General features: G+C 39.2%; 1 protein-coding gene and 1 pseudogene across 1 annotated transcript; both read left to right on the top strand.

Annotated features, from left to right (window-relative positions):
* The first annotated feature begins 1171 nt into the window (after positions 1-1171).
* LOC139457059 (neural cell adhesion molecule 1-like) lies at positions 1172-9838 on the top strand. Its single transcript, XM_071238502.1, has 7 exons — positions 1172-1448; positions 2978-3259; positions 4661-4984; positions 6284-6580; positions 7690-7779; positions 7919-8029; positions 9762-9838. Exons 1-7 carry the CDS (start codon positions 1172-1174, stop codon positions 9836-9838), a joined length of 1458 nt encoding a protein of 485 aa, XP_071094603.1.
* Positions 9839-11024: 1186 nt separating this feature from the next.
* LOC139458187 (V-set and immunoglobulin domain-containing protein 10-like) lies at positions 11025-16570 on the top strand (annotated as a pseudogene).
* The last annotated feature ends 6745 nt before the right edge of the window (positions 16571-23315 follow it).

The raw sequence follows: 23315 nt of genomic DNA, 5'->3' as shown, positions 1-23315 counted from the left end.
AAAAATACGAAGCCCACAAAGCTGACGTGTATGGTGTATGAATTTGACAAATCTCGGTAATTTCTGCATGTTGTATGCGTATTAATATATCATATGTGTTTGGCTTATTTATATATTACTTTTACATTGCTGTGCTGTTTGTTCATTCCGATCAATTCAAAGAGTTCACAGTGGTTTTGAAAAACAACCTTGTGTATTGTAAGTAATATGTGCAGATATATTCATCATGTTGAAGTCTCACTACAGTAACTAAATCATTGCTTTGAATTATTGGCTTAAGCGATACATTAAGGGGAGATCTGAATTTATCATCCAAAGTTTGAATAAGCTTTGTATTTATCCACACCGTTCATACTGATTCTCCTTTTTACTGATCAATTTTATTTATTCATGCTGACATTTGTCAACATTTCAACTGTGAATAGTTGTGCTCTGCGAACACTATTGTAAGGTTGGCTGTTGTTTGCTCGGGTAAGAGAAATTAATAACCTGGTGACCAGCAGAGGAATTTATTTATATATTTGTGATTACAGTTTAAGGAGAAGGTAGACGAATCTTACCAGACAATAAATTTTAGGTACAAAAATGACATAAAAGAATGTGTTAGTGCTTATGTAACACTTTATTTTCATGTCAATCCTTTTTGTATTGAATTGCATTGTATTTGTGAATTATATTTTCAAATTGGCTTGATGAATATGGACATGTTAAAGTCATTGAATTACCTGAGTTTATCAAAGCAAAAGTATGATCACAATGAAATACATGTATACAATAATTATCCTAATCAGTTATTGTAACTCATAGAAAATTCGTTATATTTCAGAAATGAGTCGACAATGACTGGTAAAATCACTGAATATTACAAGGCAGCCAGGACAATTTACGTTTGGGGAATATTATTAAATGGTGAGTTGATTTCATATTAATCCAAACAAAACTAGCAAAGCCATACTAAAGTTACCAGGGATAACGAATACATGTGTGCATTGGTTTAAACACTGTTATCAGGGCGTGTCAACTTGGAGAGACCAAAAGGTACGGTGAGGCATCCTCATTTTCAGGTGGTGTATTCCATGTGTTCATATTCAATTTTGTTCCCGACAGGTGTAGCCTCCCAACTGTCCTCCAGCCCTGTGGTAGTGAGGGAGTCTCAGACTGCCAGCTTCAGATGGCAGGTGTCAGCTGTAACAGGGGGTTCGTTGCCCTATATGTCATCAGTCCGTCTGGAGCTCAGGTACTCGTGGTCAACTCAAATACCAATGACCACCTGACATTAGGGAACTACACAGCTCGTGTGACCTACACCGGGAATATAGCTTCTGACCCTAAGGTCATGACCTTTGACCTCCGCAGTGTCGCCAGATCTGATGCTGGGGACTACACCTGTGGGAGTAATGGAATAGCTGACATCATACCTCAGTGTGGACAGAAGCTGGTTGTTCCTGGTAAGTCAATTTTACAAAATAACTGGTTTCACGTGGTTTCCCAAATTTGGATTTGGATTTGCCTTTACTTACTTAGTGTATATTGTTTTAAATTTAGTGCCCAGACCCCTGATTACCTTGTTTTGATATCTGTGGCTGTGTTCAAAGTGTCAGCGTGACATCGAAGTCGTTGGCTAAAAAACTAAAGTCATATCCATTTTCAGACAACGTAGGACCAGGTCTCACTTTTAATGAACATATTTACAAAACAAGCAAGAGAGCGAGAGAGATTTTTTTTCTAAATGTCAACAATAAGGCACGTCGTTTCCATTTTCTCAGAGAAACATAATGTTCTGGCTAGATATTTGTTGCTGATACATTTACAAATGACTACACTGTGTGATTTCCTTCATCACATCACCAATTACTAGTTGTCAGATGTGACTTACTGAAAGCCTTTAGAAATAATGTTACTTTTGAACTGACTTAAATATTTTTACTTAAATATATTTGAGTCAATTGTTATAGAAAGTTAACACAACTAATTACACAGGGTGCTCATTGAATCCTTAACACAAACAGCTGTAGACACCAATACGACATCAGCAGTCAAAATGCAACACAAGCTTCGCTCATTCTGTTATCAAACCATCAGGAAACAGTTGTTCGTAAGCAGAATTTTATTACATTTCGATAAGTTTTAAGATTGTCATTAATGTAGAAAGTTTGTACACAGTAAAATATGTTTGAATACTTTCCCCTTCATTATCGGGTCCGGAAACGTATAATTCTTGGTTTTTAGGAAGATAATATTGGGTTCGCATAATTTGGCATATTTTTGTTCAAACAAAACTAATTATTTGAGAAATGTGTTCTTCCTAGACACCGTGTATATTCAAACCAGGTGATAATACTTAAAATAAGCGTAACATATAACAAACTCATTCAAGTGACAAGTTTATAGCGACATACTTGACTTAAAATGGTTGTTCACATAAGCAATGCATATTAATAACGAACCGATAGTAATGATTTTGAATGTTACGACAAGATAGTTATAGATATAAACATATTTGAGACAGTGAGAACAGACCATTTTGTTGCTCCCGAGAATGAATACTTTGGATTCATGAGCATTGACATTTAGTCTGCATCTTTACAGCAACTATTAAACGATCAGTGTGTTATTCCTTCTGATTAAGACATTCATGCCTTGTGTAGGGTGGGTTGTATTGTGATGGGGTTGTCAGTAGACAGTCACTCCTTCGTTCATCGTATTGTACTCGTATTTGTAACTGCTATTGATACTGCTGCTTACACACACATGTATACAATGGATATATTAGCTAGCACATGAATGACATTCAATTTGGACATCACATTTGATCTCTATGGGCCATAATGAGCAAAGACATGGTTATACATTTCACGTAATAAGCTGTATCAATCCATGAATCCAGCTTTAAATGGGTAATATCCCGCTACACAAACAAATAAACAAGTTTTATTTTCATGAACGTTCAGGTAAAGTAATGGCCTATTTAATACAGGTCAACCTACCAGACCAACACTCACTGGACAATCAGCCCCTGTGTTTGAAAGACAGTTCACCTTGACCTGTAGTTCCACCTCTACCACTGTCCCAGCTGACCATGCCCTGACATTGACCTACACCTGGCAGCGTGACAACATTGACCTCACAGTTACCTCCCCTGGTTCTCCCTACAACTTTACAGTGAGTTCCCGGGACAGTCACAGCTACAGATGTAAGGCAACAGAAGGTCAGGGTCTGGAGTCAGAGTGGAGCCAGCTGTACAACATGGAGCCACAGTGTATGTATACAATGTCATTCAATATTCCAATATTCAGTACTGTTGTTGCCAAATATACTTCATAAGGTAGACCTCTTCCTCAGTAGCACTCACAAATTGTAAAACAATCCCATGCAAAGCAGGATCCTTTGCAGTCTCACATGTAGTGATAGTTACTACGTTACTACTCAAATTGCACCAAACTGATATAGTTGTAGCTACTTGTACCAGTGATCTGACCAGTCAATGACATTTGGTTCCATACAATATCGTCCGTGTTTCATTGAACTGGATTCCATGTGTAGTACTACGCACATGCGCCATGTAGAGTGAGTGAGTGAGTATTGTCTTACGCCGCTTTTTGCAATATTCCAACAATATCACGGCGGGGGACACCAGAAATAGGCTTAACACATTGTACCAATGTGGGGAATCGAACCCGGGTTTTCGGCGTGACGAGCGAACGCTTTACCCACTAGGCTACCCCACCGCCCTGCGCCACGTAGAACAAAAAATTGCAGAGAATGATTTGGTGACGAAGACTTTTATTGTTGTATTTTTCAACATGCGAAATCTCTAGAACAGGGGTCAGATGTTCGGACAACCATTTTAAATTAGAGAATAAAGCAAATTCTACTCACACCTCCGCCGGTATCTACCCGGCCTATCAGGCCTGCACACTTCCTTTTACGTCGCGAGTTATACCCTGGTCAACCATGGTCATATATATATATATATGTCCGAACCTCAGTGTAGAAATACGCCCAGGAGTGTAGCCAACTACTTGATCATGGTCAGTGGGCAGTTAGTTATATTCACCCATAGCGTGGAACTACACGAAAACGTGACGCAGTGATATTCTAAATAAATGTCTGCCATCACCTCCTTTCAAAGCAACACTGAATAGTGATAAACATGATAGTTAGTAGAGATTAGAGACGAAACGAGTAATGTTGGCATTTTCATACAAAATACAAACGCTGCATATAATCATAATAGTCATATTACTTATGTTTATTAATATTCTAATCTGTGATGTCAGTTTAAATTTTGCTTGAATCGAGAACACACTCGGTAGCTGTGGTTAAGCCGCTTTGGGTGAGAGACGACGCGAGCAGGGGTTTCCTATTCAGTTGTCGCCTCTTTGGTATATAAGCGGAATGCTACATTCCCTTTGGGAGATATCTCCGAACTGTATCTGCTCGTACGGCAGCGTCGGTGCCCCAACGAAAACTTTACAGGCGCAAGTCGCTGTCCAGCTGCGCCTGCAAACAACTAGTTCCGACGTCTAAACTACTCAGACTGCCGTCGTAGCAATTTATACCGCTGTTGATTATAAATCTCTCTGTGTAGATAGTTCCGGTCAATATGTATATTAGAACTTGACAGATGGCCTCATGACCCTACAACCCCCCACTCCAGGTGGGAAGATCTGGAGAGTTTTCTTTTGTTTCCGCACCTGTGTGTACACTGTTCTGACAGATGGTCCCTATGCTGTGACCCTACAACCCTCCACTCTGTCCTACACCAGAAGGGAAGGTCAAGAGAGTGTACCAAGTATCCTGTGTTCAGCCACCTGCAGACCTGCGTGTACATACAAGTGGTTCAAGGATGGGACAGTCCACAGTGATGGAGCTACACTGACTCTCCCGGTGGCTGACAGGTCACAGACAGGATCCTACAAGTGCCAGGCTTCAAATACACACGGGACTGATGACAGCTCAAGTGTCTCAGTGGATGTTACACGTGAGTTGTGTCAAGCAGAAACCGACAACTTTGATACGTTTCTTTTCCTTATTGGTTAAAGCTGGATGGACGCACATCATTAGGCATATGTTCATATGATCGTTTTCAGAAAGTGCCTTATGAGGACTGTCATATAACAGCAAACATGAAGTGATACACAACCCCAAAGAGAAATTACATTGGGAAATGTAAGTTTTTAATTTGCCTAAATTCAATTGACGAATGCTCTGCATCCAGTTACTGTATGTGATCTTCAGACAATGGTGGGGTGACGTACAATAACGATGTCACACGTCGATTGAGATGACCCATGCATTGTACATTACAACTACCATATCCCATTTACACTGAAAGGAGGAACCCTGCTGCAAAAGGTCGCATTGCTGTATCATCTGTGTTGACTTTGATGTATCGTTTCTGTTCTATTCAGTGATATAGGTGTCATATACGCATATAGGGAAAACTTTGGAATAGAACTGAATGATGAAATATAATACAAATAATAGAAATGCATACTTACAACCATCTTTGTTCCTATTCATATTCACCTAACCGTTTTGAATCTAGTATTCAGTATAAACTTGAAATGCAACATTTGGGTTATTTTTTTCAGATCAGGCGAGTATAAGTATGTTGACCGCCAACAGTCGTAATGGTTCAGTAACAATAAAATGAATCTGATGTGGTGATCTTGAGGTGTCAGTTGAATAATGCTGGTAAACCAAGGTCAGTCATCAGGTTATTGAATGGAACTGAGGAGTTGACAAGGGCAGATAACTCACTGACAGCAGAATACAGACTTGAGTCGACAGATTGCAGACAAAGAGGGAACTACTCCTGTACTGCCAGTAACAACATCGGGGCACCTGTCAGCCAGACGGTGGAGTTGCGAGTCAAATGTGGGTAATGTGGGTTTGGCATCTGTCCACACGCTAGTAGTAGTAGTAGTAGTAGTAGTAGTAGTAGTAGTAGTAGTAGTAGTAGTAGAAGGAGGGAGTTGTAATAATAGTTTTTAAGATGTTACAGTAACAAGTCCTACCTTATTAACTGATAGAGTTAATAAATTTGACAGAAAATAGAAGGAATTATGAGCCTACTTAATATAATTTATCAGTCAATCCAATATATAATGTCTATATCTTCTTAATATATGCTCAATGTATGTACTTCATTTGTTCATTTAGAGTATGTTTCCGTTACCAGATGAGAGTTACCATGTCTATAGCAATGGGGTGTCTTTCTCCACCAAATCAAGTCAGGGTTTACCTTGCTTTGAATCAGTGACATGTTTTGCATCAGGCTCTCCTCGACTTGCTGCGACAGTCCCAACTCAACTCAAGTACGCCGCTAGATTTGGGGGTAACGTGAACGTTTCTGTGACAGTCCTGGCGTACCCCCTTCCTACATTCACCTGGAGTAGAACCAACTGCACCAGCCAGGACCTCACTGGTTCCTCCAGCCCTGTCTCAGACATCTCAGTGACTGCCAGGCTACATCTTACTAACCTCCAACAACAGGACTTCGGGGACTACAGTCTGACAGTGGACAATGGTGTGGGCAGTTCAGTAACATACACACTCACAATAGAGTCTGCAGGTGAGATGTTATGTTATCTCGTTTTCTGTCTGATATAACAAAATAGCATAATAGTACTTATCTGTATGCACCATTAATGAATGCTCGAAAATATAATTTTCTATTTTTATTTAAGTTGACAGGGATTTCCTGAATTCAAAGTAAACATGTGTAGCTTGGTTTGAGCGAATGGATCGGGACATATGTCAGCATGACCTACACAAGAAATTAGCTTCACAAACGATATACGCATGATGAAAATCAAACAAAATAATTTGTTGGAAAGTAGGAAAATGATAACAAATATATTTTCATCTGAATATAGTGACAAGTGATTGGCATAGTCTGTTATGATATTTTGTTTCTTATTGTAGATCCACCAGACCAGCGAAAACTTGAAACTCCTTGTTTATGTACAGGGGTAATAGTAGGATCCACAGTAGGAGGCATTCTTCTTACCTTGCTCATTGTGGGAAGTGTCCACGTGGTTCTGTACAGAAAGGGATACAAATTCGGCCATATTCCAGAAGGTATCTTGTTAAATTTCCGTGGTAAAATGATTGAATATCAATTGCAGGCAATAGGGAGAATGTCAATATAATGTTCAATGGCATCATGTGAATATGTTTGAAAGAAATATTGTAAGAATTTTGTTTGTTGAAATGATATGTACATAATTGACAGAAAAGGACGCAGTTATACCAGAAAATGTCTTGTTAAAGGTTGCAGTTGTTTTATACAGTTTACTTTATCATTTTCTATGTGGATTTCATTTACGATTGACAATATATGTTGCCATGGGTGTGTTCCAGAACCTGCATCACAAAAAAGGTAGTATAAATGCAAACGTTAAACATAACAATGAGTAATTATGGAATAAAATAAAGAGACATATAAAGGCTAGCTAAAAACTGAGGTTTATTGCTCCATTCCATTATGGGTTGTCTGTAAACTACCTTTTTGTCTTCCTAGAACCGGGAATCCTGAAACTGTAGAAATGGACAACAGAGGGTATTCATCATTAGGTATGAACTGGTTATTTGGTATTACCCTTTTGCTGAAATTACCAATATGTATGCGTCCATTTAACACTGAAATCATTACAATGTTTTCACATTGTTTTGTTTCAGATCAGATAAATGGTCCTGCTCAGTATTCAAATTTGGAGGAATCAGAAAAACAACAGTATTCACAGTTGAAGATTTATGAGAATACAAAAGGTAGATAACAATTTTGCCTTTTTGCTCAATACTGTTGAAGTTTAAGTATTCTAGTGAAGGTAATATTGAAGTACTAGATAGAATGAGGGAGTTATGATTTGGATTTATTATTGAAATACGTAATGAATTACATCTTCAGCGGATGCTGCAGCAGATACAAGTACCTATGAAGGCATGGCAGAGACTCCCCCTGTGACCTATGAGTCCATTAGAGCATCACCATACCGGAACACTGGGGCACATTCTCAAGGTAACCAACACATGAAACACTCTCGCTGATTGAACTCTTATGCCATTGCCATGGATCAACTGTGGGCATGTACGATCCAACATCATTTAACAGTAACATATGCCTTCTTTTCTATCCCAATGTAATACGTGTAGTATTTCATGTTATTGTGAGTAGATATATAATCTGATATATATTCTATGTTTATTATAATTTCAGGTTCTGACCATGACAATAAGTAACGAAGAAGGAAGACTTCATGATATCAGATCCAGCAACAGACCAAGGAACACGTACAGCACATTACATTCCTTTCCTTTGAGTCAAAACATCGTTAGACACGTGTCAATCGGGTTAGAAAAGGTCTTCAGCAACCCATGCCTGCCGTAAAATGTGACTACACTTGTAGTAAGAAGCGGATAACGGGATCGGTTGGTCATGCTCGCTGAGTTGGTTGGATCGGTGCTCATGATATCATCACTGGATTGTCTGGTCCAGTCTCGATCTTTTACAGACCGTCGTTCTATAACTTGAATATTGCTGAGTGCGGCGTTAAACGGCGATCCAACAACAAAACATTTTTACATGGTTTTATGTTTGCTCGATAATGGCACAGTTACAGAAACCAAACATCGACCATGGCAGGTAGATGATAGGAGCTCGGTCACACCATGCTGGTCATTCGCATGTCTATTTATGTATCGCCTCTGTCACTGAATATGTCACATAGCAAATAAATAATTTTCAAAATAATTACACAAAACGCTTTGAGGATCTCATTAACATAATGAAAAGATTGCAGTTGAATTATTGTTATCAGTGTCAGAATTCTGGGAGTTCAACCTGTTTATATTATATGGTGCGAAGTAGCATTTGTTGTTGAACCTAAATGAGGAAACCTGATCAGCCAGTTTTAGTTTCTAGTTTTTACCATGCAGTCGTAAAAAGTCAGGTATTGTCGTCACTTAACCAGATGCCAGGACTGCAATATCATGAAAAATAATTCACCCTAAATGAGGAGGTGAGGTGAGGTGATGTGAACTGATGTTTATCGTCGCAATAGTATTGCCCTTATTTAGCGACGTGCATTCGAGCTTGTGTGTGCGTGTGTGTGTGTGTGTGCCTGAGTCAGTGTGTATGTGTATACTTGTTTGTACTAGTCATACATTCAGACATCCATTGACAACCAACTGAGATACAATGCCACGTGTTAACATGGATACTCCACACAGAGACAGTATTCTGCCTCTGAGCCACCGACAAGGACTTGTTTTATCTTGAAATGCCGAGCACCAAGCAGGGTAACAACAATTACCATCTTTTAACGTATTTTGGTTTGACGCGACAGGGGATCGAACCACAGACCTTCTACTCTCTGGGCAGATCTTCTAATCACTAGATCACAGAGACGGTCGTCTTAAAGGAACAAAAACACTTGCATACCACACAAGTGACAATGCATACCACAACTCTCACAATGATGTTCACATCGATATACATGTAACGTTAAAATGCCCCAGTCAATATGGTTACAGTGCACATTGGAGTGCACATTGGAGTGTCGTTGGAAACATTGATTTTTTAGTCAATATTGGGATGTTATAAACTGAAGGTGTAATAAAATTTGTATAGATTTGTTCCTAAGAATGATAAATTCAACAACAGTTACCTGCACAGTAGGACCATTCGCTTGTGAATATAAACAGAACGAGGGGAGGTCGAAATCAGTGATGAGAGGTATCTTGTAACATAGATATGACAGAAGACTCGGATGAGGATGACTCAGAAGAGGACGATGAGTTGAAGGATTCTGAAGGAGACTTAATATAAGTTGGCCCACTGCCGAATAATTGTGGCTGTAGTTTTGTGTTTGTGATGACAGACGTGTTTTCCAATTATCTTTGGCTGAAACATCTGAAGAGGGGACAAACGAATACAACTTCATAGACTTCAGAATTAAAATATTGATTATGATACAAACAAGTGTTGTTTTCTTGCTGTTCCTAGATTTAGAATACAGAATAACTAGTTTGAATTAAGTCTACATGTCAACAATACTGCATCTATAGATTAACAACACTTGCCACAAACGCATGCGCGGCACGTCAGGTTAAAGACATAAATCATTCCAATTTGTAACTTACTAGAAAACAATGTTACATTTCTTTTTTCAAACAACATTATTTGGCATGGTAAGCATGTGTTCAGTTTGTCCACGTGTTAGCAAACTCCATTGGCTCGAGTAACCACTTAATGTCGGCACTGTTATGTTGCTTCCTGACTTATATCCAGTGTCATTCTGAAAACGATTTCAGTGGCCAGATACTCAAGATTACACATTTCACTGGTTCATTAAAAAGACTAAGAATACATAGACATTCATAACTCAATCAGTTTATCCTTCCTTGTAACAACATTCTGTATTAAAAGTATACCCATCTCTTTAGAGATAAGTAACGGAGAATAGCGACGCCTGAGGATAACTATTCTCAAATATCCGCATATAATTCGATTAGGTGTAAAAGGCAAATAGCAGTGGAAATAATATGAATGGATCACTGAGGACCAGTGTTAACTCTGGATGTTCGCGAAAAGACTAAGTATGTCTTGCCCCACCGGTAGCACCCGCCATTCCTGCTTTGCGGTGATGGTCTATAAACAAACCAGATGATCACGTGCCACGATCACGAACTACCCCACCTTATTGGTAATATCATAAATAGATACTCATCTTCACCATGTCTACACAAGCACACTCATACATACGTTTACAGTAATACCCAACATTAATATCTGCTACAAGAAGGTGTGACACACGACCTAGTGTGGTGGTTTGTCGTCCGAGTGACCTAAATCAATCATTCATTGAATACCCAAGAATTCCGAACAAATACAAACTAAGAACTATTTCACGTCTACATTAGCCCGTCCATGCAAGCCGGAAGTTAAATACACTGTACTCCAGCGCCAATATGTATTACTTCTGACACACGACCTAGTTTCACACACTGCCGACATGTCCATGTTGTATACACATGTCGTCTTCACAGTTGTGACTCTGTTGGTTGACATATGTCACAAACAAGTGGGTAAGTATGTGTATCTGACTGCTTGTGCTTTTAATGTGTTAGGACTTATTTCACGTTGACGATATGAATCTCACACTTCAGTTCCCACACATATCTTCACTGAAAATAGAACCAGGAAGTAGATTGCACGCGTATATGTCAGCGGGTAGGACACACTTGCAGTTATATCCCTGAACCTCTGCATGTTAGTAAGTAAGAGCGTGATGTATCTATGCGGTATTATAGTGATGGATATATAGAAATCATACTTACGTTTCCGAATACCGAATACATATGTACTTTTATCAGGTGAAACGGGATAACGGAAATTGTTTATTAGAGGATCAATGAGTGAGTTTAACGCTGGTTTGAACAATATTTAAGTTACAGCTCGGCGTCTCAGAAAGCTACAATTGAGGCGCGTCTTGGACATTCACTTTGATGAAAGCCAGTAGCGCATGTGTGGTGCTGACAAACCGAGAAACATAATGAGGGTGAGTTGATATCCGAACCCACAATCATATGTATCTTGAAAGGCTAAGAGATGCAACACTTGGGAGCGAATTGCATTGTCAAAGACAACTAAGACACATGTTCCCCTAATCGTGAATAAATGTGATATCAAATGTATAGTAAGTGATAAAAGCAGTCAGACAAGTGGACTACCGGATAGCAGATAGTTTTGCCTTTACATTGTCCTTTATTGACATTCCCAAGTTGTTAGCAAGTTTGTCACTTTAAGTTGTTTACAGATTGTGTCCATATGGTGGAACAACTGTTTCAGTTACTGCCCAGAACTATCAGCTGACGTCATCATGTGGGGGTTCTGTGCAGGCAGGGGGAAGCTGTACTCTGATGTGTTACACGGGAGAAGCTTCACATACAGTTATACAGTGGCTGAACGGAACTACATTCTACATAGTACGCCAGGGTAGCTGCAGCTCTACTTATCTCCCAGCTGACTACACCACCTCCTGCCCCAGCTCCACCAACTACACCCTCACCATTAACAACGCCGTGTACGGCAGAGACAGACTCAGCTGGAAGTGTGACTTTCAGTTTGGAGGCAGAGAGAGTAACCGGGTACATATGGATGTACTAGGTAAGTATGTTTGATTTACGTTTTGTTAAATTACAGTGAAACCATCATTATTGGGACAAAGAGAGTAACTGGATACAGATGGATTTGCGTGAATGTAACCATTATTATGGGGACAAAGAGTGTATCCGGATAAAGATGGATGTTCCAGGAGGGTATGTTTGATGTATGTTTGGTTAAACTACAGTGTAACCATCATTATGGGGACATAGAGCATTACCAGATACAGATGGGTGTTCCGGGTAAGTATGTTATGTGTATGTTTGGTTAAACTACAGTCTAACTATCACTGTAAGTTTCACTGTGACATATACACATGCAGTAAAAATGTAAAACTGACACATTGATAGAACTGGTTTCAAAGTGAGATATGCATGCAGTACGTTGCAGGCCATATCGTCTTATAATTTGCTTCCTTCCTTGTGTATGCAGAGCTTAGATTGTAGTTATACGCCATACGTCACAGTGGTAGGTACTTACGGATCACACAAACCGTGATACCTTCACTAGAACCACTTCATATGTAGACAGAGTCTCCAACCTACCTCCATAAAGCTGTGTTTTTATTCCAGTTCATCTGAACAGTGTTACCATAACTAGAACCACTACATCTATCTCCTGTGTCGCTGTCTCCAATCCACCGCCGTCTATGTCGTTGTACAGAGACGGGATCAGTGTGACCACCAGCCCAGCAGCAGTAGAGGGAAACACTGGCTGACAGCTGACAGGTACTACTTGTACTACTGTCAGGCATCCAACACACAGACTACCGTCAACTCTACCTATTCCTATCCGGAAAGTAAGTAATTGTATGAATGACCAAAACATCACCAAAACATCATGAATAAACAGGATACATTGACTGATGCCGATGATATTGACACCAATACAAAGGACTGTATGATATTTTGTTATATACTGTATTTTCATATTAAATGCATGTTTGAATTCACTTTCTATACAGTTGCTGTCAGCAACCTGTCTCTTACAACCATCACATCCGCCAACCAGGAAGTTGGGGCTGCTGAGGGTCAACCGCTGACCTTGACTTGTGTGACCTCGGCCAGCTACCCTGCTGCTACTGTCACGTGGTACAAGAACAGTGTTGAGGTAACAGTGGGGATCTCCAGTAACAGCACCACTGGAGTGGCTGTCCAGACAACCAGTACCGTGACCTTCAACTCTGTGGGGAGGTCAGATCTGGGTCACACAGTCTACTGTAGAGCCACCAACATCCACACACCCTCCCCAGTACAGTCTGACAGTGCCCGCATGGGAGTGTGGTGTGAGTACCTATCGACTCATTGACAAGCATATATCAAACATCCAGTAGAGAGTTAGAGATGAATATTAGCCTCAGCCTTAGTTGGTGCACTGAGTGGGATACAGTTGGTAGCAGTAAGGCAGTCATTCAATCTAATTACTTGACAAAATACCACAACGATTAAAACCTAGTCTCATGGTGTGCATTCATCACAATTATTTCTCCAGCTAACAGCATGTCAATTAAACATAACGGAGACCACGTTGATGTTGATTAACGATCTATGAACATGCTTTATGGTAAATATTATGGTGTACCCGCATGTAATGTACTGTACTAAACTGTACTGTACTGTATCACACTACATTGTATCAACCGAATCCGTTAGTCGCATCTTATGACAAGCATAGGTCGCTGAAGATCAATTCTAACCCGGATATTCATGAGGCAATGCGGTAAAAGGTCACACACTGATAATACAAACAAACCAACTAAGACTGAATCGTCACGTTCAAACGGAAATGGTATGGTACAATGAAAATACTAGTTATGACAGAAGATATTGGTGACGATTGAAAGAACCAAACGATTTGATACTATCAACAAAACCGCAATTATGAAATAGTTTTATTAATGGAACATTGTAGTAATACACATAATATTACTGTATTGCAGTCGGACCAGAACAGGTTGATGTCACAATGCCAGACAACGCTACAGCCTTCGAGAACAGAAACCTGACCTTGACCTGTACTACCACAGCTTATCCCAACCTGACCTTTAACTGGGACTACAGTGATGGAATACCTGTAGATGGCAGCACAGGGCCTGTGACAGGATCTTCTACCTGGTGGTCACAGACTCTCACCTTCAGCCCAAATAAAGACAAGACCACAGTGAGGTGTCAGGTCAGAAACACCAGATTATCAGCAACACAGACTGGTTCTGCATCACTGGATGTCAAGTGTGCGTGTTTACAATTTATTAATAGCAGTTCAGATTCACATTTGAAGTACATGTGAAGGTTGTAAGATCATTTTAGATACAGGGGCGATCAAAGTGATATATAAAGATAATATTTCCACTGACTCTTGTATGTATTGTGGATACTGTTTATGAAAGAAGGTATTGTACAGTGGATAACACCAACTTAGACATTTTGTGAAAGATTTCAGATATAGTCATGTTCTCCACTGTCACATCCATGCTTTATGCATATTTATGTATAGTTACTATCATGGCTGTTCCTGTTTCAGATCCACCGCCGGTCCCTCCTTCCATCACAGAATTTCAGACCCTGATGTTTGAAGGAGACCCGGAGACAGTCAGCTGCTCGGTGACAGGAGGAAATCCTCTAGCTACTATCACGTGGTCCTGTCCGGGCACTGGAGTAGCATCGGCCAGTGACAGTGGTCAGACCAGGACATCTACTCTCTCCTTCACCGTCAGCAGGAGTCAGAACAGTCAGCAGTGTCAGTGTCACGGGACATGGCAGTATGGAGGATACAACCAATCTGATGTCAGGACATTCAATGTCAGCTGTGAGTTCTGTTTCTTGAGGGATTGATAGGTTCAATTGGTAAGTCCCCCTCATTCAGTTAAGTTTGGAGTAGAAAGCCTGTTTGATGTAAATGAAACCTTTATCAAGCTCATCACATGATCAAAATACAAAAGTCTGTTTTCAGTAAAAAAAGAAGTCAATACTTATTTCATATAATACTCATTTTATACTGCAGGTCCAAAAAACCCGCAACCAATCAATGCCGAATATAACATCACAGGTGTAATAGCAGGAAGTACGATAGGAACCCTCCTTCTTACCTTGCTGATTGAAGGACTAGTTCTGACGGTCCTCTATAGGAAGGGGTTCAGGTTTGGAAACATCTTGAAAGGTATTTTGTCAAATCTCATGTTTACTTTACAACAGTATTGCAAGTAGAGTGAATAGGTGATGTGACGATAGTTCATTTCAGTGTGCCTTCAGGAGATATAAATGGATGATATGCGTCAAAGTTACGTACGAATCTAAATCATCACTGACTCAGAATGAGCACATACAGTTTGGGAATGTAAATGGAATTGATAATAACACAAACTATTGTGCATGTTTCCTGTTTTAAGTCATTAACGTTTCACATATCATATTCTCTCTTTGCAACATGTTTATTGTGTGTATTACAGGGTACTATATAATGCATTCTCTTCTTTGCAGGAACTGCTTCACAAAAAAGGTAGACTAAATGTATGAATAATGCGTTTTGAAATAATTTATTTTGTAATAAGGTAGATGTCCTTTAAAATCAGAAAACAAATCATATATTGAATATGTTCCTTTCTATTATTAATTGCCATATACGGACCTCACTTTACTTTTGTAGCACAAGGAATCCCGAAATAGAAGAAATGGAAAACATAGGATATTCATCCTTAGGTAGGTTGAAGTCAGCAATGTTCGTCAGATTGTTTTGTTCACAAATGTGACTGTTTCTACTCCGCCCTAACACTGTTATTGTATGTTCGTATGGATGTGTTACAGATCACGTGAACAGTCCAGCTCAGTACCCAAGCATGGATAATGAGGCGTCGGAAAAACAACATTACACACAGTTGAAGATTTATGAAAATACAAACGGTAGATGGATACTTTGATGTTCTATATACTATAGCAGTTCTCAATCGATACACTCAGTGAAGGTACTGAAAGATCATCGGTGTTCTGTTCAACTCTGTGTTACGTTTACAAGGATGTGTAACATTTGAATTTGTTCTTTGCAAATGTGTTACGAATCGTATTTTCAGTCGAGCCCAAATCAGAGCCAAGTACATACGAAGACATGACAGAAGCTCCTCCAGTATCGTACGAGTCAAACAACGCATCTCCATATCAGAATAGCGGCGCTCAATCAAGAGGTAAACATTATTTAGAACATTTATACCCCTGAAAAGAATGAAAGCTTGCATAATATATTGTACACAAGAAGTCATTTAAGTTCCAAAAAGAAACCCACGTTTCCTCTTGTGTCCTGGTGTACAACACGTTTACCCTGTCATCGTTTGACAACTTTGAAATTAGTTTCCGGATCTTCATTAAATGTGATGCAGTTTCAGGTCCTGACTATGGGAACAAGTAAACAAGAACTAGATGTGATGATATCACTGGAAGGAAAAACACAGAGCCTGAACTGAAAATTATGTTTACCTTTCATATAGTATATGTTTTTATGTAGTTGCCTTTATCATTCATTATATCATTGCTTTGCATTATATTTATATATATAAGATAGCTACGCAAAAAAACCCCGCAAACGACAATGAAGAACGAAGCGTGGTGTATCACACGATAAACACATTGTTATATTACGACGTCATTTCTGGAGATTCGAGCATGCGCTCGCCACTTGAGGACTTCGTATATTTGATGACGTTATTATGGCGAGGAGAGTGTCTAGTGATTTGTGCCCCATGGATGAAGATGGGCAACACAGATAAGCCCGATCGCCCAACGATGGCACCTAAAAGCATGACAATCATTTTTTTGGAAAAAGGTAAAGATAATCGACGTTACAATTGCAAGAATATACGATAATTACCGACCTGTGCACAACATGGACATGAGCGACATTGCCGTGGTCGGATTCTATTGAGGGAGTCATCATTATTAAAATGCGGGTAAACATATTTTAAAATTGCACAATTTTATAATCACTCTTCAAGAGGCTGTACATAATATTGATATCAAATTTAAGAAATAAACGATAATAATTCGTGGTCGTTGTTTATCATAAAATAAAACACTGCACCCATCATGGTTTTTCTCCCTGAACTGCACTCCCTCTCGTCGTTTATTTCTTAAATAGCACAACAAATTCTTATATCCTCAAAACTTGCATGGGCTTTACGTGACTGACACAAACTTTATAGTACTAAATATCCGTGTCACCTTTTCCTAACTTTGTTTACAAAAAAGTTGATACCTTACCTGTTTAGTAGATGAGCAGATGCGAGGTGATGACCATGAATGATCTTCAAAAGCAAAATATTTGACTGTTTATAGCGCTCCTATTTAGTGCTTAAAACATTGTAAGAGTTCACTAATAGTCTGTAATGACATCCTGTCAGGTGAGCTAGCCTCCCCAAATTAACATTCCAATGTCATACTTTCATATGACTACACCATTCCATTTGTGTTTGTCCAGCGTGGCCACTGGCTGATCTACAGGCATGAACTTCCAAAAGTGATTAAGACTGATACCGGCGATAATCGCCCCCGATCATGACACTTTGATAAGATTGCTTGTTATACACACATGTCTTTGAGCCCTGGTTATGCTACTTTACACCCTGTGCGCTCGACAAACACACACACCTGACTGATCATTACGGCTATAGCAGCCAAGTGTGTTGTCGCGACTGTAAATTGTAATCGTCGATATAACATATTTATATGTCACAAAATGTGAAGTAAAGGCAACTATACAATGAATGACAAAGTTTGCCATTAGCTTTGCTCGTCCAAGTAATATAGTGTTCTTTATGTCGGTGTTTTGGTGTGCACGGCTGTCTGTTGACATTTTATACATGTTGTATCCATTCTCTTTGTGCCTTCCTTGTAAGGACACATAGACATGGCTTGACGTTGTATATGATTTAGTGTCGCATTTTATTACATATTTTGCTTACCATAGGTTATAAAAAGTCACCTTCGTTGCCTTGTTTGTTTTGGATCCAATACCTACAGGAAATAAAAAGTAATTCACACTAAATAAACAGTGTTTAATTGATGTTTGCCATTCAGTTTTGTAGTGAATTAAATTAATACGTTACTTTTCATAAACGATCCTTGTACGTTTATGAGTATCTCATAAACGTATTGAAATAAATCACTATCAAATAGTGATAATACCAGGTGCTCGACAAAAGGTAGGGATATCCTTTCACGCCGGTGGCAGTGAAAGGAATTAATTCACTTTTGATTTCATGTCTGCTGCACCTCTTCTTTGTGATAATAGATTTATCTAAAATATGTCGTCAGTCTGTTGGACATCCTTTAATATATGAATCAATTGAGAAACACCATGCTGAATATTCGTTCACGACCACAAATAAACTGCTAAATCCACAAGGTTTCAAAAAGTCAGTGTGATCATCCCATACTTGTGGGCATTAGGGTTTCCAAAATGATATTTAATCCCGGTTCAGCAAGAAAACGCCTAAAATGATGTCCAGGCCACCAACCACGTTCTGTGATCTCATGGTTTTGTCATGTTGTATCATCATTGAACTGCCCACCTCGCATAACAAAGTTCTAGTCACAGTGAACTAGTTTCAAGCCATCGGTTCATGTATACATGTTGTGAATAATGTTAAACGAATGGCTATCGGAGGAGACAGAATATTACAACTGTATTATCTGCCCTTTATCTATTCAGTCGTTTGAATGTCATGTTGACTGTGATAGTGAACCCATTGTTGCTCGTGTAGCTGCTCTGAACACGAACGAGTCGCCTGTATGGGCATATTGTAAGCTAAGGTCGGTGACACGGAACCAGATTAATCGCGTTTTGTATTGGTCTTTGTATATGCACAGATAAGGCAATGTGGAGAGTATTCAAGTCAGCAAAGGGACCGGACGCCTGAAGGTTGGGGCACGATAAAATAACACAGGGTTGAGAGTTTGCATGGCATTCGTTGAGCTGCCTCCTCCTGTGTAAAGTATGGTGGCTGAATATTGCCATCTCGTGCAGTTGTATTGCAACAAGCAAACTCTTACTTTTTCCAGAACATGTGTGAGTGACGTGTGTTACCTGGTGTCATGACCAACGACCATAAGTTTCTGGCACACAGAATCAGTTATAAATTAAAGCAACAAAACCCTTTCCACATCCAATACACAGTCGATTGCACATTTCCGACATGTGTTTATGAATCACTATCAAATAGTATGAAACTGGCTAAAAGGTTGAGCGTATCCTGCACCACCGGTGGCACCCGTCACAAAGACATGCAAGGCAAATCAACTGTTCACCTGAAAAAAATAGGAACATATGGTACAAGTCAAAATAGGGAACTGCCCAAGACATCATATTTGTCACTGATGCGTCAAATTTGGAAATGTCCTCCACATAACTATTATGAAACTTCTGGAAATATTGTTACCTTGATCAAACAACTTTGACAACACGCGGTAGAATGAGCATGCTTGATTGTATCTCAAAAGCTGCGAAATGTAAACACAAAAGGCAGGAATATTGCTCGACATGAAGGGAAAGTTGACTATTGGAAAGTTGAAGTCATCCCTCTTATCATACAATCTTGTGGAGAGTGTTTTGTCACTCTGAATCTTTATACATAAATCTAAATATGAAACAGATGAGGTGGTCTCACTGATCTCCTTTATATCTAGATCAGGTGGGTAAATCAGTGGAAGGAAATGGGCTGTTTGGTTGTTATTGAACGATATCAGATCATAGATATACCTGAAGTTTATGATAAACTTCTTGGCCAAATTACCTTGTTTTGACATTGCCAGTCCGAACAGAAATTCTGATTCATATGCATAAAGAAACAGATCTGAAAGAAGGGGAGAACAATTGCTGCCAATAAGGATGCCTACTTTTTGCTGAAATGTCTTACCACCAAATTGTACGTAGGTGGAAGTCCTTCATTTCACACATTGTTTTCTCAGAGAACTTCAGATGACATTTGCTTTCATTTTTCACAAACACAGTGACCCTAGCCATTGACATGGACAGTAATCCATGACCGTCACAAGAACTGGTGATATCGGAACAAATAGTAGGACTTACTTACAAACTTATCTGAACTATTGTCAAAAAGGTTGATGCTCAGTCATTAAACTTAGATAAGCACTTAGCTAGCATGAAACGAGAAATGCAGAGTTGAATCATAAACTTGACAAACAGTCGGTGAAGATTTGGGAACCAGACAATGCATTAGACAAGAGTGACAGTTATTCACGTCACCACCTAGATATGACTGAACATCAAGTTGAAATATACAGTTTGATACAACACACAGGCTACGTTCACGACAGTCTTGTGCCCCAATCATTGCAAAATTTGTATCGAGAGATGACAAAGATGCAGTATTTGCACAGAGATTCGGCCTAGACTCAAGGCACTCAAGGCACCTCTACACTTGTGATGCAACCCCGAATGGGTGCTCCATCCTTAACTGGAACGTAAACAGACTTTATACAAGCTAAGCATACTTGGCTTTGCCAGTTTCCTTTCTAGTATACAGATATTCCGCTTGTTGGAAACATGGGCAAAAAGTTTAAATGAGGTTCCACATATATTTCGCGAATATTCATGTTTCCAGTCGAAAAGACTGAGAAATAAGGTCGCTATAGCGGAGGTCTCGCAGTATATATTAAATGTGACCTGTGTAAGTTATTTTAACGGGTTTAGAATGTCCGACACTATTTCTTCATAACACATACTGCATTGCTGGAAAACGCCTGATACTGCTCTTTGTTTATGTTCCACCAGTAACGCGATGATATTGACGGTCTGGAGCAATGAATAGCTATTTTTTAAGAAGAGCATCCGGACAGTGTCCTAACACTATGTGGAGACATGATTGCTAGAACGGGTAACTTGAGTGACTTGAGGATTACTCATTTGACCATCTACCGATTGATGAGGACATTTCCTGCCCTGTTGAATTTATTCCACCTATTTCCGCCTTAGCCCAAATAAAAAAAGCTTTCTGATGTAAAAAAAAGTCAGAATAAAGTTCAAAAATAATTGTCGTAAAAAAGTTATGAATTTTATATTGAAAGTTAGTAACACTTTATGTATATCACGCAATTGTGAGAGCGTTTTGAAATTTGTACAGAATAATTCAAAAATCGTCCTTCACATGTAACAATATCCTTGTTTTTTTTTGGCAGCTACGCTTCAATAATCTACTAAACCAACAGATGAACGTGGAGATGGATGCAGAGTCTAGCCCCGAGGTGGAGAGTTTCTTATCAATACATACATTTACTGATTGTGAAAAATGTCTGCACCCTGATGATCTGTCATCAGATATTACATTTTGTGAATATCACATGCGATAGATAATCTTATAACTCCTAAATCACCAGGGGATGATTGTATTCTCTCAGAGTTCTCTAAAATAATTCAATATCTCACTCAATATTGATGACATGTAACTTTCCTGGTGCTTGGGCTACAATCATCATGATCATATTACACATACATAAGAGAAGCAAAACAGAAGACCCTACTTACCATAAAAGAATCTCATTACTTTACACCATGTGTAAGAATTTTGCCTTTATTCTAGATAAAAGGATTGGATACTTTCCTTGAAGATAAAGATATCATTGGAGAATACCAAGTTGGGTTCCAAAAAAACCCATTCCACTGCAGACAACATATTCGTTTTACAGTCGTTAGTACAGAAACACATTACCTGTAAATAACGTAATTTGTTCTGTGCTTTCGAAGACTTTAGGTGAGGTGAAATGGGGTTTAACGTCGCGTCCAAGATTATTGCACTTTAAGCGACGTGCATTTACGTGTGTGTGTTTGTATGGCTGCTTGTACTGGTCCGGACTGATGCCGATTTATAGTGCTAGCTCACTGAGATACCATGCCGCAGTTTAACACGAATATCCCATTCAGTATACTTACTCCGAGTCGACCAGTCCTTGTTTTAGCCCCTTAATGCCGAGCGCCAGACAGGGTAACAACAAGTACCATCTTTTAACGTCATTTGGTATGACGCGGCCGGTGATCGAACCCCGGACCTTCCGCTCTCCGGCCGGACACTCTACCATTAGACCAAGGAGGCGGTCGAAGAATACTTTAGGAAAGCTTTTGATATTGTGAATAGAAATAAGATGATGTTTTTACTATTCAACAATGGTATTCACAGTAAGTTCATTAGGGTTATTCAGAGTATGTATATGTTTATAGTTTTTTGCGTGCTCCGTCAATGTAAGACAAGGATATACTCTCAGTCGTTTACTTTTTTTCAGTCTTTATTGAAGAATAAGTGGAATTTATTAGTTCTAAGCTAGACAAAGGCGTGTTCATATCAGAGAAAATGTATAACATAATTATGTTAGTATTTGCAGATGATTTATTACTGGTAGCAGATTCTATTAAGAAGTTACAAAGACGATTGTATCTCTTGCCAGAATACTGTAAAAGATTGGGAATTGAAATATACACACACAAAACTAACATTATTGTATTCAGAAATGGTGGCAGACTATCTAGATACGAAAGATGGACATATCGTAATGTACCACTTAAGACTGTTAGCTCCTATAAATAGCTGGGTCTCATGATAACTCTTCAGCTAATTGGGACCGCAGCTTGTAATACTTTAACCGAACAGGCACATAAAGCACCATATTCCATCAAATCGTTTCTGAGCGTGGCTGTGACATCTCATAGACTGGGGTTAGAGTAGCTTCGCTTTGACAAAGGACAATTACTCTAGCGGAGACCGATTGATTGCCGCGAAATGCAAGTAAAAAACAATTGTTGTTTTGCGTATATGTTGCTTCGCCACTCTATAAGAAACAGATTTCAGTTGGAACTATATTGGCTACTGTCACCGTCCGACTGACACACCTCTTACCCTGTGACGTATAAATATTAATGCCCGCATTCCAGGAGAAGTCGCAATGTTTAGGTAATGTTTGTGAGAGAGGGAAAGCGATTTTCAAGCACAGAATTAAAGAATGACATTATATGATAAAGAGGTTATCACGCTTGTGTGATTTTGGATGGTAAATATCCTGTATTAGGAATAAACACTATGTTTTTAGCTCGCCAAGGCTCTGTACATACAATGTGTATTCCTAATGCAGGATATTTACTATCCCCAAAC

Source organism: Haliotis cracherodii, unplaced genomic scaffold (genome assembly GCF_022045235.1).
Source record: "Haliotis cracherodii isolate W230 unplaced genomic scaffold, xgHalCrac1.p SCAF_12, whole genome shotgun sequence".
NCBI classification, from domain to species: Eukaryota; Metazoa; Mollusca; class Gastropoda; order Lepetellida; family Haliotidae; genus Haliotis; species Haliotis cracherodii.
The sequence above is the reverse complement of the archived record's forward strand: the minus strand, read 5'-3'. Positions and strand labels throughout refer to the sequence as shown.